This window comes from Sciurus carolinensis, chromosome 6, assembly GCF_902686445.1.
Source record: "Sciurus carolinensis chromosome 6, mSciCar1.2, whole genome shotgun sequence".
In the NCBI taxonomy this organism is placed as follows: Eukaryota; Metazoa; Chordata; class Mammalia; order Rodentia; family Sciuridae; genus Sciurus; species Sciurus carolinensis.
Genome location: NC_062218.1, coordinates 11,902,802 through 11,920,954, shown reverse-complemented (window position 1 = coordinate 11,920,954; position 18,153 = coordinate 11,902,802). Strand labels below are relative to the sequence as shown.

The 18,153-nt window shown below is 39.8% G+C and overlaps 1 protein-coding gene across 1 annotated transcript in view; it reads left to right on the top strand.

The window, feature by feature from the left end:
- The window catches only part of Dnah5 (dynein axonemal heavy chain 5), a 236,976-nt gene that overhangs the window by 27,881 nt on the left and 190,942 nt on the right, over positions 1-18,153 (top strand). Inside the window, 10 exon segments of the mRNA XM_047556057.1 lie at positions 1,786-1,949; positions 2,592-2,813; positions 5,010-5,147; positions 6,071-6,247; positions 7,809-7,922; positions 8,684-8,791; positions 10,414-10,506; positions 10,508-10,537; positions 11,256-11,471; positions 15,053-15,160. Of these exon segments, the coding sequence (XP_047412013.1) occupies positions 1,786-1,949; positions 2,592-2,813; positions 5,010-5,147; positions 6,071-6,247; positions 7,809-7,922; positions 8,684-8,791; positions 10,414-10,506; positions 10,508-10,537; positions 11,256-11,471; positions 15,053-15,160 (1,370 nt within the window).

The following is an 18,153-nucleotide window of genomic DNA, read 5'->3' as shown; positions in this document are numbered from 1 at the left end:
GTGGGGTCTCCCCTGGGAGTGCGGGCTGCATGTCCCTTGGGGGCGCGTAGTCCTCTGCATGGCTCCTGCTGTCTGCCTCTGTATTGTGGTAGCACATATGACCCCAGCTTGCTGCCTCCAGCCATCCTTCCAGCACCTTCTTAAGCATGATTTGAGATGGTCCCAGGTGGATTCTCTTTCGGTGGGGCCCCCACATGGTTCCACAGACACACTCAATGCCGTTGTTCCTGCCACCTGTGGACATATTGTTGGTTCTCAGTTCAGCCCCCTATTTATTTTTCTGGGCCGTATTTACACTTCTTGGGCAGGCGTCATAGCCAGTTCCGTTTCATCTCTAACTCCAGCAGACACGAACCAGGCTGGTCAGGTGGCTGAGTTGAAGATCTTGTTTCAAGGGGGGCATCTGTCCGCCCTCACGTTCCAGGTTTCAGCATGGGGAGTTCAGCATTCTAGGAAACCCCTCAATTTTGGGGCAACGGGGGCAGGTAGCACCTTTTTCTTGACCTGAGGAAAAGCAGCAGAAACAGTCCAGACCTCTGCCCTTTGCACAGCACAGCGGTCCTCATGGAATCCTTCAGTCTATCCCCTCGTGACCAGTTTGGATTCTGGCAGGGGGTGGGGCTTGGGGGAAGAAGTCTAATCAGTATTTGAACAATACTTTGAAATTTATGCAGATTTTTTTTTTTTTTTTTTTTTTTTTTTGCCTTGACTCTTTCTGTTATCTCTCTTATCTTGGTGCCTTGGTAGAAACTTTTTGTTTAGCATCTTACTACTTGTGAGGTTCATGTGGTATTCATTACAAGTGGGACATCATTTTGAATGAGATAGGATTACTCCAAAAGGGTCTAATCCCAGAGTTCAGGATTCAACCTCCATTTCACCCCTCTCCCAACTCCTCCTTCAGCACTGTCCTCCCACCTCAGTAATCTTGGTTGAGCCCTCAGGACATCTGGAGATCTAAACCTTTCTTGAGCAGGTAAGAACACAATAGAGCAGCTCACAGCACATTCTGTGTACTTAAATGATATACTGTATGATCTACGAGCTTGGACAACCAAGAATAAATTTCAAATCCTAACAGTAGTAATGCTTATTAAAATAGTATGTTCCTGTGCTTTCTTAAATAGTGTTTACATGGATTAACTCATGTAATTCTCATAATTCCAGATACTTCATTCTAGAATTATTGTTCCCATTTTTCAGATGAGAAAACAGAGGCAAAGAAAGATTAAGTAACTTGTCCAAGATCACATGTCTAGGAAGCACAGCCTAAGATGGAAGTCCCAGGAGACTGAGTCTGGAGTCACACACCATGTGGCCCTGCCTCTGTGTGTTCCTGACCCTGGAAATACATAGGGGCCAGCTAGTTGTTCCTACTACGGCTGTGGAAGGGCAGCGTGGAAGAGGTGACTCCTGAGTTCTGCACTCAGAGCTGATTTTTGATTTTGGCTCTACCACCTGTGCAGTTTGGGCAGGATCATCATTGCCCACAGGTTGAGAGTTTTCAGTGTAGACAGGAAACTGTGGAGGTCCTGGGACATGCCAGTAGATGCTCTCTGTTCCCTCGCCCTTTCTCACAGCCCCCGAGCAATGATTTCGAAATGAATCTCGGACCTGGATATAGGATCTTTACAGATCCTTTCACAACTCAGGCCAGGTATTGGCCAAATCTTAGAGCACCTGGTCAAGCCAGCAAGGGCCATGTGTTAACAAGGAACCTTCATCCGTCAGAGTATCTATGTGGACGGTAAACAGCGTTTGTGAAATTAAAGCTCTTTGCATTTGCAGGACTCCTTGGCTCTCCAGGAGAAGTGAATCTTGTTTCTGGAAAGATTAAGAAACCTAAGGTGTTCGTGACTGAGGGAAAAGACGTGGCTCTTACCGGAGTGTGTGTGTTCTTCATCAGGCTAGACCCGTCCAAAGCCATCACTCCTGAGAACATCCACCGGGTGAGGGGCAAGCGTTGACCCCAATCACCAAAAACCCCCTCAGCTGCACAGAGACAGAGTGTCCCTCCTTGTGGGGAAAAGCATTGTGTTCACTGCAGTATCTACACTAATTTCAAGGAAGCATTTTTTAATCCTTTAAAAGCAAGCAATCAAGAAGACATTCCTTTAAATGTTTTGACCAAGCGGGCTTTTGTTAAGAAAAATTGATATAACATTATATCTGTGTGTACAGTGAGGTATTAAAAAGTATTTCTCATATATAATTTACTTAATGAAAAATTAGACATTTAAAATAGATTTCTAAAAGTGGATATGTGGCAATATTTATGTTTTGTGTGAAACAAAGTACATTCAGTGTCCCCTTGTCACTTAATGGGTACATTATCTTCTTGGAGCAAAAAAATTGCCAAACATCTGGTGCTCTATCTACTTCATGCTTTTATTGTGATAATTGCAATTGATAGTAGGAGATAACTTCTTTATTAACTGGGGTACCAAGTTTATAACTTCTTTATTAACTGGGGTACTCATCAGGTAAATTCACTAGAATTTGATTAATTAGCAACATTTAGAAGTGACCTGGTGGCTATGTTGCAGTTGAGGACAATTTTTACAATAAAGCTTCTCCTAACCGCTTTCTAGGAGGTGAGCTTTAACATGCTGGACACCGCAGACGGGGGGCTCTTAAACAGCGTGAGGCGTTTGCTCTCGGACATCTTCATTCCTGCCCTCAGGGCTTCCAGCCATGGCTGGGGTGAGCTCGAGGGTCTTCAGGACGCAGCCAGCCTTCGCCAGGAGTTCTTGAACTCTCTGGAAGGCTTTGTCAATGTCCTGTCTGGTGCACAGGAGAGTTTGAAGGAGAAGGTGAGAACTAGAAGTTGTCCTTTTAGAAATGATCAGATGGCCAACTACACAATCTGTACATGGGTGAGGCTTCGCTTCCATGATCTGCATTTCACCACCTTGAAAGGCTTGCAAAATTCGTAGGCGATTTTATTGTCCCCTCAATATGCGGTGGTGAGTAGATGTAAATACTGACGTGTGCAATGATTAAGGCATTTGGGTGTTCCATGAAAATGTTGGTAGCGATGTAGGTTTTTACTCAGTCATTTTAGATGTTTGACAGTGAAGACAAAAGCATGAAATACTTGTAGCACCGATGCATGCCCTGGAATGAAAGGCATCTGGAGCCAGACGCGTGTGTACTGTGGGTGGTGGCAGGTAGGGATAGTGGTTGAAGAAGGAAAGAGGAATTGATATGTCTGGAGAGAGTGAGTTGGGTCCTACAGTTTAGCCAGTGACTAAATGGGTCTCTAAGGACAAGTGTAGAAAATGCAAGGCTTAGCATTTATCTGTTAGTGATGATTTGGGGGCAGAAGTTAGCAGATGTGCCCTTTTGTGTGTCTGATTGAGGTGTCAGTGGGGGAGAGAGGAGAGATGAGGGAATAACTAGAAGACAACAGAGCCCAAACCAGGTACCCTCGGGAGGAGACATGCTGCTATGGTAACAGTGGCAACACGGTGGCACTCTTTCCTCTCCAGGGAACACCCATCCTGTGGGAATATTGGGAGGAGAGTGCTTACTGAGGGATGCGGGATTGGGGAGTTGAGCAGATTTTATCCAGACAGGGGCTGGGTGACTCAGCTAACATCTGAATTGTATTTGCAATGAACTAGGTGATAGGTCAGACTCAAGTGCAGGTTGGACCAAATGAAAGTGTTGGCATTGCACCCCAAAAAGCAGTGCTTTTACATGGTTTCACTTCATATTATAATAAAGGCATTGAAAAGTGGGATGGGTTCCCACGTGGGATGAAGTGTTCTCTCTGAGAAGGAGAGGTGGCTGGGCTTTGGGTTGGCTGCTGAAGGTGTTTGGGACCAAGGAGAAGTGCTGGCAGGCCTCCCAGGCTGGGCAGAGCCAGCAAAGGTGCACTGGAGTGGCATGCAGGCGGGTGAGATTGCTAGAGCTCTGTCGAAGTGTATCAGTGTGGCGAACCCCCAGGGAGGAGGCCATTTTGGGGTGACAGAGCCACTCCTCTGAGTCTACCCATGTGGACAGGGCAGATGAGGAGCCTGGGTTTGCATGGAAGGCTGGCTTGAGCACCGCATTTGCACAGGGGGACTTGAGAGGAGGGGCTGGAGGCCACCAGAAATCAGGACCCAGGGCTTACTACAAAGCCTAGCAAAGGAGACAGAAGCCCTGAGGAGGGTGGGCAGTGGCGGTATTCCCTTGTGGCTGCAACGCTGCCTCCCCTGCAGGTACCTTTGCCTCCATCCTTCCTAGGGCAGTCTGGCATTCCAGGGGTGGGCCTGAGCCTCACGGAGTTTGAGGATGACAAACAGTCACAGCCCTTCCTACATGTTCAGAACCTGTTGTCGGTAAAGCTGGATTGGGCCTGAGAGTTGAATTCAGGGATTTGCTCAAGTTGTCAGGTACATGTTTGCCGGAAGAAAAATGTCCTTTCAAACAGGTCCATTTGGTGATTTGGTGTGTTTAAAAATACTTCTCTGTGAGTCCAAAATCTACCCTCCAGCCCTCTGAATTGAGTCCGAGTTTGCCATTGAACTTGCTACCTGCAAGGGCATGGGAATCCTTTCTCTCATTAGTTACAAAAAGGAGTAAGTGATAGATTAGGGACTCCCATCCTCCACCTCCTGCGTTCATTTCCTTCAAGCTGTCTGACTCTTTCCCTTTGGTTTTATAACTGGGTGATACTTTTCAAGTTCCTTATTAATTTCTTGGTTTGACCTTCCTCTCTCCTCCGTCCCTCTCTTTCTCTCTGGGCTCCTCTTTTAACTTTCAGAGCCAACATTTGACCTCGTGCTCGATCATCTTTCCTAGTCCTCAATTGGTAGGGAAGATGGGCATTATATACAGACACTGTGCTTTCAGGAATCTTATCTTGAGGGAGCAGGAGAGTGAACAGAACAGGATTCCCTTGAGATTTAGGCTTAGGGGATGACTAACAAGATGGTGTGTGTGCATGTGTGTGTGTGTGTGTGTGTGTGTGTGTGTGTATTTAAAGGCATCATCTTGTTATTTAATCTTCATTTTAATAGGTGAGTCTTCAAAAGTGTGATGTATTTGAACTGAAATCCCTGAAGGAGCCTATGGACTTCTTGACTGTAGCTAGTAACCCTGAGACTTTGGAAAAAATAGAAGGTTGTGTGAAAGTATGGATCAAGCAGATGGAGCAGGTAATTCCCAGATTCAGATATCACACTATTGAATAGCCAGTGGAAGAGGGTCTATCTTGGTGTTCCCCTTTGTGACTGTATCGTACACTGTCCTTAAAGAGGTGAGAGGGCCAGTGTTTCTCTCCTTTATGGTCACCTGTTAAGAAAAGTGAGACTCCTGAGCGGCAAAGCTCAGGTCTCTGTACTTAAGTAACAAGAAGGCAGCACTTCACCAATTTATTTGGAGAGAATCTATGTAGAAGCAAGGACAGTTTTCTAATCATTGTGTCCTTTAGATGGGAGCTTTAGACTTGACCTTGAAAAAATATTTTGGGAAAAGTCCTAAATGAAGGTGGACATTACATACATAATTAAAATTTACCTGCTCAAGGCGGGTTTCCCAAGGTTTTATTACTTCAAGATTATATAGTAGATGAGCAGGCAGGGAAATTTTCTGAATCCAGGGCCACTTAGAAGCTCATTCAAGATCATTAAACAAGTAGTTTTCAGTTAGAACAAGTCAGTTTAATTTTTGTTGCAATTTTTTTTTTTTTTTTTTTTTGCACCAGGGATTGAACCCAGGGGCGCTATACCACTGAGCCATACCCCTAGTCATTTTTATTTTTTATTTTGAGTCAGTGTCTCATTAATTTGCTTAGGACTTTACTTAGTTTCTGAGGCTGACCTTGAACTTGTGATCCTCCTGCCTCAGCCTCCTGAGTCTCTGGGATTACAGGCTGTACCACCAGGCCTGGCTTTGTTGCAGTTCTAATAATGATACATGTTAAATTAGTAAGAGGCCGTCAACAGAAGCCTGTAAATGCATGAAAATAGGTCATGATTCAGATAGTGTCATTTCTTTATTTCCACATCCTTTAGCTTATGTATCCTGTCCGTCCCTCCAGCCCTACTCAGTGGGTCACGGTTTTCTTGTGCATTTATAGGTCCTCGCTGAAAACAATCAGCTGCGCAAGGAAGCAGATGACGTAGGGCCCCGAGCAGAGTTGGAGCACTGGAAAAGGAGACTCTCTAAATTTAACTACCTTTTGGATCAATTGAAAAGCCCGGATGTGAGGGCCGTACTGGCTGTGCTCGCTGCTGCCAAGTCGAAGCTTCTGAAGGTGGGCAGCCATTCCTTTGTTCCTTATAAAATGAGATTGAGAACCTGCTATGCATAATTTCAAAATCATTAGAAAGAGAAAAGCGTTATTATACATTTATGAAAAACTTTTAAGGTTGGATCATACTGCTTTTATAGAATTTTGGATGCTGTGAAAATAACTGTTGAATTAAAAGAGATTTGTTGGGGTACTTGTATGTATCATTAGAGGGCATTGCATATAATTAAGATAGAGCAATAATGTGATTACACACACACAAATAAAATGAATTCAGACTTTACAGAGGTAGTAATAATGAAACCTTACCTTATCGATCTTTAGTCTTTAGTCCTGATATATTAGTTTTATAATGCAAAACATATTAGCCCCAAATTTAGCAACTGAAAACAACAAATGTTTTTGTCTCACCGTCTTGGGTCAGGGGTCTGGGTGCAGCTTAGGGGTGCCTCTGCCTCAGGATCTCTCACGTGGGTGCAGCTTTGGTGTTGCTTCACCTGAGGGCTTGTGGGCAGGAGGATCTGCTGCCCAGGTAGCTCCTGTGGTGGCGGAGGATTCAGCATCTTGCTGGCTGTTGGCCACAGGCTTCCTTCAGTTCTTCACCACCTGGACCTCCTGTAAACCCGCCTCATAGGGCAGCTGACCACGTGGCTTCTGGTTGTGCCAACAGGGAGCTAGTGAGACCCAACAGAAACCACAGACTCTGTAAACTAACCTTGGGACTGACTTCCATTGCTTTTGTTGTTTTTTATTTATCAGAAGCCCATCACTAGATTTAGTCCTTGATCAAGGGGGAGAGATGACACAGCATGAATGTAAGGAGTTGGTGATTACTGGGGAAAATGGTAGAGCTTCCTAACTCACTGGGCCTTGGTGCCATAACCAGTATGAGTTGCTGGTTGCATAGATGTTTCAATCCATGCAAATAACTTAAGTAATCATTTCTTTCAATAAATGTGTTTTATATTTATCTTGTATCATTACTTAAAGACATATGAGAGGTGAACCTTGCAATACAGTTCAGAAATACTATCAGTAGGACTTTTGTGAAGTCAACAAATATATTGACTCATGCCAAACCATTTCCTCCTACCTCTTTTAGCTGTCTTTTCTTTTTGAAGTTCATAGCTGATAGCATAGTCCTGGTGTATGGTTGTCAGCTAATAAATAATTGCTACATTAATTGATGGCATAGGGATATAGGGAAAGGGGGCTCAGGTTAGAATAGAAGATAGAAAGCATGGAGTGAGGTATCAAGTGAGTCAGTGGCCAGTGGAGGGGTGTGGGTTAAAGGGAGAGCCTGCCCTCCTGGGTCTCTATGTTAGCTAGAGAATAGATTTTATAAGACAGGGCCTGGAAGAGAAGCCTTTGACATTTAGTCAGAAATTTTAAGTTGCTCTTCAGCATAGCAATGTCCCTCACCTCTGGGATTCAGTTTTATGCAGTTTGCACAGAACAAATGGCAAGTCTGACCCAAGGGATTTGTGGTGACGTTCATGTAGCTCTTATATTGGAAGTTCCTGCTAGTAATTGCATTAAAATTGCTTTCCTGTATTGTGCTTAGACTTGGCGGGAGACGGATGTTCGAATCACTGATGCAGCTAATGAAGCAAAGGACAATGTCAAATATTTGTACACACTTGAGAAATGCTGTGACCCTTTGTACAGCAGTGATCCTGTGAGTTACGGATTTCTACTCCTGTAGTCCACTGGTGACCTTCTGCACTAGCCGAGTAGAGTGCTGTGTGTTGGCTTTAGATACTGTAATCTGTTGGAAAAGTCTTAGAAACTTCTTTTTGTTCTCAAGAAAATGCTGCGTCACCCCCTGTCTTTATCATTTCTATGTCCATCTCATCTACCTTCTGTATCTGTCGACCTACCTACCTCCCATGCCTACTAAGGAAGATACATGTGAAATGTTACATCTGGAAACATTTTTACTGCACATTCTATTTTGTTTTTTAAAATTTGTTTTTTATTGGTGCATTATAATCATCCATGCTGGTAGGAATCATGCCATATTTGTATATACACATAACATAATTTGTTCAATCTCATTCCCTGGTATTTATTTTCTGTTAACTAGTTCAGTTGACTTCTGGACTATACCCTGAAGAACTATGGGGAAAGTCACTGGCTGAAATTTAAAAAAACATCTTTTGCTTTAGGAAGGACCTACTTTTATTTATCATAAAATCAACTGGTAATATAACCTTGTTAATGTTTCTTGCTTTGAAATAAAGCTTGGCATACTATAAAGGACTAGAATAATAAAAAAAAATTATTGTTAAATATACTATAGTCATACATAATGAGGTAGTATTTAAAAATTTAAATGAAAATCTCAATTTTTATTCAAATGAAGAAGGAATGATTAAACTATTAGGATTTAGATGGATTTGACATTGTTTCACTGAAGAGTTTTGTGCTGTCTTCCAGATATCTATGATTGATGCTATTCCTACACTTATAAATGCAATTAAAATGATCTACACTATCTCTCATTACTATAACACCTCTGAGAAGATCACATCTCTGTTCATAAAGGTAAGTGCATAGTACAGAGTGCCTGATCACATTTTTCTTTGCCAATGGTCATTTTTGAATATTAAAAATCACCAAATTAGTTCAATCTGATGTCTGTCTATCTTACAATTTTAAAAAGGCTTAGTCTATCAATAGAGATTGAATTAAATTTGTGAGAGGTAAATCATAGCAAATAAAGAATAATTTTCCAAAATAATTATTGTGATAGTTTGTTATTTATATAATAAAAACAAAAAAAAATCTTTTTAAAATTTCTTTCCCTATGTCACCTAGCCCATCTTTTATTCCTACTGGGCAAATTTTAACTAAGAAAAGCTACAGTTAATCGGCTGTCTCCCGTTTCCTATTCTTTATACTACAGTCCCACATTCATTTGATGCCAGTTGCTCACTTGGTGTTATTAGAACAGTAATCATGGTAATAAAAGCCACTTGCAATGTTCCGCTAATCTATAAAGCAATTATAACAATTCTGCCCAAAAAACATAATGATGTTTAAACCTTATGTCCTAGCTCATAAGTGTTTGTGGTAAGCACTGTTGCTATTTCCCTCCTTGGAAGTCTCTAAGAAGTAAATGCCTATTTCAATATCAAGGCAAATATTTCAAATGTTGCATTAAAATAGAAGGATTTTTGGCTCCTCAAGGCTGTGTTCCAAATCCCCTAGCCGCACGAGGTATAATTCTTCCTGGGAACGGAACAGTCAGCCTTCAGAGCTTCGGGAGGGATTTCCCTCTGCTCTGGTGTGGGTAGTTCAGGTGGAGGGTGGGGATCCTCCCCAGTTTCTTCATACTTTAAAACTGTGTGTTGGGGTCACTGGTGATATTCTCTAGGTAAATGAGACTCAGAAGTCTGATCGAATTATTAATCTAGATTTCAGGCATATTATTTGCAAGACTTGATTTAAGATAAAATTGCAAAACTACTGTTTGTCCCATTATCAAAAATCTTTTGTTAGGGAAGTTTTGAAGGAGTACAAAAGGGTAGAGACTTGTATACTGAACCCCAATTCAGTAGTTATCAGTGTGTGACTGAATTGTTTTGCCTACAATTTCACTCCTACCCTGTAAACCCTGGGTATCATATTATTCTGTGCATACATGACAGTCATTCATTTTGCTTTTATTTTATTTAGAAAAATATCAAGAAACTTCCAAAGGCTTTTTTTTTTTTTTTTAAGGTTGGAGGGATGAATAAAATGTTAGTGCTTCATAGGCTAGCTTGATTGGTCTTTCTGTGATCTCCTTTTGACAGTTCACTGCAGGTCATGATGGCATGAAATATCCAGGTGCTTGTAAACCATGAGGTGGATGCTAGAGCAGGCCACCTCAGGGGATCAGGGAGACTTGTCAGCTGTTAGAGAGGGGGGTGAATCCTTTGGTTGTTTAAGACCTTCATCCTGCATGAACCAGATGCTGTGATTGTTGATTTTCCACAGTGCTTCCAACTCTGTGATTTCACAGATGATTTTGACAGCATTAAATGGCCAGAGATTATCATAATTGTGACGGGAGAAAAGAAATCTAATGATGACGTTCACAGATTGTGAGTTCTGAGAGGTAGAAGAGTTGAGGACCCTTTCCTTAGATTGTAATCCACAGCTATTTTATTGGAAAATTCCAGGTGACAAATCAGATGATATCCGCATGTAAAGCCTATATTACCAACAATGGTACCACTTCCATCTGGAACCAGCCGCAGGATGTTGTTATGGAAAAAAATATCATCTGCAATTAAACTGAAGCAGGTAATGGCTAGCTTGGTAATATCTTTAGATGCACTTTATTAACTTTGTTAATTTTTTCTGAGATCATCTTCAATTGTTTAGCATTTATATTATTGGTTGCTTAAAAGAACAGTAATTTTTTACTGTTAAAAAAATTGAGTGTTAATAAATCTTCCCAGAAAACTTTTTCATCCTGCCCGTATTGGGGTCCTACTATGTCCTGATACCACACTAGGTTCTGGAGATACAGGATGGATAAGATGATCTGGTTTTCCTTAAGCATCAGTCGTTAATGCTGTTTACCAAAATGGTGGGACCAGGGTGGGAAGGCACACCATGAGTTCCACCATGAATAATTATGAGTTTGCTGGATTGGAAGATGGAAAAAGATGATATTCCGGGATGACAGATAAATAAGCACAAAGGCATGAAACTGTGAAAAGGTGGACATTTTCTTCCTAAATTTACTGTCACTTGCACTTAAGAAAATAAAATTAATATCCTATGTTTTCTTTCCCTCCCTTCCTCCCTCCCTTCCTCCTTCCCTCCCTCCCTTCCTCCCTCCCTCCATCCCTCCCTTCCTCCCTCCCTTTCTTCCTTCCTTCCTTTCTTTTTCTTTCTTTCATGCTGGGTAAGGAACCCAGGGCCTTGTGCATGTTGGATAGGTGCTCCACCACTGAGCTACACCCCAGCCCACCCCGCCATGTTCCCTTGCTTATACTAGACTTTTGATTTTAAGGAATATCAGCACTGTTTTCACAAGACAAAGCAAAAGCTTAAAGAAAAACCAAGTGAAAAACAATTTGAATTTAGTGAGATGTATATTTTTGGAAAATTTGAAACTTTCCATCGACGCCTTGACAAGATAATGGACATCTTTACAACCTTTAAAACATATGCAGTCCTGCAAGACTCTAAAATTGAAGGGCTGGAAGACATGGTCACTAAATACCAGGTATTATACTTTAAAACTATATTTTACTGCCATTGTCTGTAACTAAACTTTATTTTAAAAATTATTTTAATTGTTCTAATTTGTTGCACATGACAGTAGAATGCATTTATACATTTTATAGATTGTACATAAATGGAGTGTAATCTCTCATTTTTCTGATTATACATATTGTAGGATCACATCAGTCATGCAGTCATATATGTACATGAGGTAATAATGTCTGTTTCACTCTACAATCCTTCCTTCCCCCACACCCCTTTCCCTTCCTTCACTCCCCTCTACTTTATATAAAGTAATTCTATTCTTCCCTATCTCCCCACCCCCTATTGTGAACTAGCATCCACATATCAGAGAAAACATTTGGTCTTTTTTTTTTTTTTTTTTGATTTGTCTAATTTTACTTAGCATGATATTCTCTAATTCCATCCATTTACCAGCAAATGCTAGAATTTCATTCCTCTTTAAAACTGAGTAATATTCCATATATTTTCTTTATCCATTCATCTATTGAAGTGCATCTAGGTTGGTTCCATATTTTAGCTATGGTGAATTGAGCTGCTATAAACATTGATGTGGCTGCATTACTGTAGTATGCTGATTTTAAGTCCTTTGGGTATAAACTGAGGAGTGGGATAACTGGGTCAAATGGTGGTTCCATTCCAAGATTCTGAGGAATCTCCATACTGCTTTTCCATAATGGTTGCACCAATTTGCAGTCCCATCAGCAATGTATGAGTGTACCTTTTCCCCACATCCTCGCCAACATTTATTGTTGCTTGTGTTCTTGATATTTGCTGTTCTGATTGGAGTGAGATGCCATCTTAGAGTAGTTTTGATTTGCATTTCTCTAATTGCTAGATGTGTAACTAAACTTTAATATTTCATGCAAATAATGGTATTTGAAATGATTCAAATCATCAGTCTATAATATAAAACATAATCTCATAACCCTTTAATAATGAAGAAATTATGAGTATTGCATATGGTGTTAATATGCTCTTTTCAGGTATGTTATATGAATGAATTTTGGATGATATAAAATTAATCACCATTAGGGAAAAGCTTTTTTATTAGTAGTACAATAAAACTGTTTAAATATATTATATCATTTACTGAGGCAAGAAACATTTAATAAATAATAAAGAGTATACTATGTGTCAGGCACCAGTTGACATCAAGTTCTGAGTGACATCCAATTGTCTGTGCATTTAAGCATTCTATTTGAATCCATTTTAAAAATATAAAGGTCAGATTTCATTGTAGCGCTAATATTCCTAATTATTTTCAACTTTCTCTTCTTCATCCTGTGAGGGTATTTGTATGCTGAATCTCAGTTTTGAAAGTGGGCCCAGTGACCGGATAGTGTTTTGAAGATTCTTAAAAGACGGTTTACAAACAGAATGTGTTTTGAGTTCTTAATGTGGTCTAGTCAATTTTTCCTTGTTTGGGGATGGTGACACTAGAACTTAAATTATTATTTTTCCTATTTGAATTTGAAAAGGATCATAAAATTTACTGCCACACATAATTTTTGTACTCTAACAGTTTAGGATAATATAAAGAATCTTTTTCATTTCCTGTGTACATCAGGTTTTGTAAGAGAAAGAGAAAAGACTTTTATAGAGCCGGGAACATTTAAATTGTGCTTTGTGCCACCTGCAAGGTGGATATACGCTTTGCTTTGAAAGTGATGATTTTTCAAGGCAAAGAAAATAGGCTCATTTATATTTTCAGTTTGGAATCTTATAAATTATTTTCTATTTTGGTGAAAAAATAACTTTGGAATATATTTAAAAGCTTTATTTTTGAACAAGAAGTTGAACTGTACATCTAAAGGCAGATAAGAAGCTTCTTTTAACCTGATAAAAATACTTCACAAGTGCTTTGAAAATTGAAAGTGAAATACTGATTAAAATGGCTAAACCAGACGGTCGTGAGATAAAATGTAGAGGGTTCATGAAAGCGTAAAGTGAGAGTTTCATGAATCAGAACCAATGTCAGAAGCCAAAACAGCATTAGGGGAATCTCACGCTCTTTGCGTGGCTGGTGAGACCCTGCCCACCCCTCTGCCCTCTTCCCTAGCTTCTCTTCTCCTTGCATCATTTCAGACACGGGGTTGCCAAGGTCAGTCCCTGCGGGGTTTGCAGAACCTTTTAATTATTTTTTCTGGAAATTTATGCCTCTGGATCATCTCATGTCTGTTTCCTCTTTGACCTCTGGGTCTTGACTTAAATGACCCTTTCAATGAAGTTTAGCTTAACCTCTGTTTCATTTCAATTACTTTATGTTACATTACCCATTTTTACATGGTCAAAACTGATCGCCTTTGCTTATTTGTGATCTCTATATATTCCAACTCCCTGTCTCCACCGAGTGTGTGACTACATGAGGGTAGGGACATTTATCTGCTCCTTCCATTCCTGTATCTTCAGAGTTTACTGGCACATACTGAGTGTGCAATAAAACCTGTCAAGCAAATTATTAAATAGATTGATTTTGATTAATTTAAAAGTCACATTAATAATTTCACTTATTTAACTTAATATTCTTAAGCAATTATTAGATCTAATCATAGAGAGCAGAATTTCCTCTGGTCCCCAAATCTTTAAAATCACTACTCTAAGATGTTGTAATGCAGCTTTTTCATACTTTTTTCCTGACACATAATTTCTAAAAGTAGCTGATTTTGGAGTTACACAGCATGAAAAAGTAGGTTGTTTTAACTTGTAAACTTAATTCAAGAAGTTATGCGGTTTATACACCTTTGTCTATTGGGAGATTTGAATTGATGGGTAAATGGAAATGACTTTGAAGATGAGATTGTGCAAGGAGGCCCTATATTCTTCATAAAAATTATATGCCTCTGTCAATAGTGTGGGCACCTGGGTTTGAGAATGGCTTAGTACCTGGTTAAGAGTGATCACAGAGCATTATAGCTCATTATTCAGAGCAAACAAAACCTCTGATGATAGTATTTTCAAGGAGATGAATTGCTTAATTTGTACTTTCACAGTCACAGACTGTAGCCTTGCAGGGCAGCAGGAAGCAATTAATTCTAGAGAGTTTTTAAGTGGTAGGTTGTGGTTTGAGTTTTTATTTAAGACACTTGAAGCCTGGAAAGTAGTTATCTCCTCAGTCGACATTAGAACCCAATTTATTCATATATTGTTTGTGTTGTGTTAAAACCTTATTTATATTCTGAGATGATTTAAGTTTTTCAACAAACCATATTTTAGTCAATTCTATTCTGAACTTTTTTTTGTTGTTATTTCAGATGTGATTAACAAGTAACTTTTAGAGAAAATACCTCTCCCAATTTTCAAATGTTTTTTAATTTATATTTTTTTCTTCAAAAATGTGTAAAACCTCATGAAAATGCTTTTCAAATGATTTCTTTGGAAAATTATACTGCCTATAAAATAATAAGCACTAAACAAAGTGGGTAATTACAGAAATAGTCTTCTTTTAAAGTTCCCTCTTCCCCCAGGAATGATCATATAGATTCTGCATTTAAGGGTCATAGTTAGTTAAATAATGCAAGAATATTAAAATGTTGTCTTATTTCTTTCATAATATTCCAGGACATTGTTGCAACCATAAAGAAAAAGGAATATGATTTCTTAGACCAGCGGAAAATGGATTTTGCACAGGATTATGAAGAGTTTTGCAGGCAGACTAATGACCTTCATGTAGGTTGTATAATAAATTCCTGGTGATGGTGGCATGTTTGTTTTTCCCTCTCTCTGTAAAGCTGCTAGTCATTAGCCATTCAGAAGGGAGAGGCGTCTTCATCATAGAGGTGACCGATAGCAACCTCGGACTGCATTTGGTGATTTCAGATAAATAATTGAGGGCTCTATTTTGTAGATTAAAGGGTCATAAATATGGCTTTGGATAATGATCTGTAATCACAGACTTCTGCTTGTCTTCCAGCCTAGTTCTTAGAAAGTTAACTTTCATCTTCCTTTGAAACGCTGTTAGAAGGGAGACATTTGTTTCCATTTGTTTGTTACTTTATAGCAATGATTGTGCTCAGAGGAAGCCTAAGCAGACCTCAGTCATGTCCCAAAGGCAGGGCTGCAGCTGGCTTTGGAAACCTTAGAAAGGATGGTGCCAGGACCCTGCTTAGTCTTGAGGTCTCATTCCCCACCCACCGACTGTTCACCATGGATCAGCTACACTGACCTCCAGCCCTTGTGAGCAGCGCGGCCATCATCAGCTTCGGAGGAGTTGTCATAAACTCCAGATTACTGGGGAAGGGTCTGGATTGGCTAGTTCCAGCACAGTGCATAGCCTGAATTCTGCCAACTGCAGGATCCAGTGGTAAATACAGAAGGGAAGGACTCACAGGGGTTGTTGGTAATGTTTGTTATCAGGGAGGCTGAGATAACTGCCATAATTAATATGAAGACTTCTTTGTATCTCATTGAGGTGCAAGGTTACAGATGTCTTTCTGAATATAAAAGGAAAATGACCACTCTATTAGTTCCTTTCTGGAATTCTTACTCCCCCCTGTATTTGTACATGTCAAGGGAAAAAGAACTGTGAGGCATCTTGGGAGGGACAAGTTCCAGGTGGGAGGAATCGTCACAAAGCCAGCTGACTGTGTGCCTGGAGCTGTCCTGAGCACTTCATGTTTGTAAATTGATAATCTCAATAACCCTAGAGAGTGGCTGCTGTGTTACTGTCATTTTGCAGAAGAGGGAAGTGGGGTGTGGTGAGGTTAAGCGGCCTGCCCAAAGGTAATAAGCCGCAGAGTTGGGGTCAAACTCAGGAAACCTGGCTCTAGAATTCAAATTCTGACCATCACTAAGCTCTATGACATATTTCATTAGATGGGGAGATAGAGTGCCTAAAATAATTTGAGCAATGATATGTTTTGGGGACTGATTCAGACGTAAGGACCAGAGGTCCTGATTTCTTTTTGTTGAAAGCTGATGTCTAGTGTAGATTCTGATTCCATGCTGCGTGGTCAGCATCCCCTTGTCCTGTCCTCAAGTGTTTCCTCTGAGCTTTCTGATCACATGGGAGGTACTTCAGTAGCTTCTGTGTGGATGTAGCTAATGGTAAGCACCTGAAGGGCAGGAATCATTAACAAATCATTTATTTGTTAATAAAAGATTTATTGCAAAGAAATAAGCATTTACTATATAGCAATGATGTATTAGGCATCTATGCTGTGGGTAGATTTGCCTTCCAAACTTACAGTCAGACAGGAAGCAATGATATGATTGAAGTGTGAATACATATTAAGTTAGAATAGAGGAATGGATGTTGCATTCCAAAGGGGGGGGGTTTCAAATAAAGGTTAAAATGACTAGTTATAAAATAACAATATTCTGATACTGTGTCAGAAAGTGAGCATTCAAAGCTAAAAACATAGACCAAGTCCTACAGAAACTCATAAGGAGGACAGGCCTACAAAACATGCATAGGGATCTGATTGTTGCTGTACCAAATAAGACAGGATGTGCAACCCCGGGGGAAAATAGTCTCATACTTCTGCTTGGCTAAGGTTAGGAAGCGCCTCAGAAAAGTCTATGCTGGATGCTAAGAAGGTGTTTGATTTCCCAGTAAATGGAATACGAATAAACTCATAAATTACTTAAAAGTGTAATTTAGCTTTCTTATTATTGTTTATTAACTCTTATTTTATTTAAAAAATTATTGATTTTTTATTTGTTCTAATTAGTTGTACATGACAGTAGAATGCATTTATACATTTTGATAGATCATACATAAATGGAGTGTAATTTCTCATTTTTCTAATTGTACATACTGTAGGATCATTTTTTGAAGTTCTTGGGAAAGAACCCTGAGCCTCACACATGCTAGGCAAGAACTCTACCACAGAGCCACACTCCTGGCTGGACTCTCATTTTATTATTGACTTAAATTTTTGAAGTCGAATGTTAGAATGTGGAGTATATTGCATTAGTTTTTTGGTGTTTTCTGGGGTGTCCTCTGAGATGTTGGTTCATAGTTAAGATTTGCAATGTTCTCTGTGTACTGAGATAGGTAGTGTTCCTGTTTGGATCTGGGTTCTTTATATTTGTATTATATCAAGCTTTTAATTGTGTTATTAAAATATTTTATACTCATATTAAGTATCTTTAAAAAGAACTTTAAAAAGAGTGATTTTAGGTGCTTAGAAAAATTGAGAAGCAGACCCAGAAGTTTGCCATATATCCCTGATCCCACCCCTGCCCCAATGCATGACATTCCTCAACAGATGGATACACTTCCTACAATTAATGACCCTGTGTGACACATCATTATCATCCAAAGTCCATCATCCACATTGGATTCACTGTAGGTGATGTACATTCTGTTGGTTTGGACAAACATATGGACATGTATCCACTATTATAGAAAAATGCAAAGTATTGGCGCTGCCCTAAAAATTCTCTGCATTCCACCTAATCATCCCTTCTTACCCTGACAACCACAGTCTTTTTAACGTCCTAACTTCTGGCAGACATTGACCTTTTTACTGTCTTCATGGTTTTACTGTTTCTGGAGTTTAGTTGGAAGCAGGTTGGCCTTTTGAGGGTTTCTTCTTTCACTTAGTAACATGCATTTATGTTTCCTTCATGTGTTTTCATGGCTAGATAGTTATTTGTAAGTGCTGAGTAATATTCCCCTACTCAGTTGTGATGTACTGCACCTGATTTAACTATTC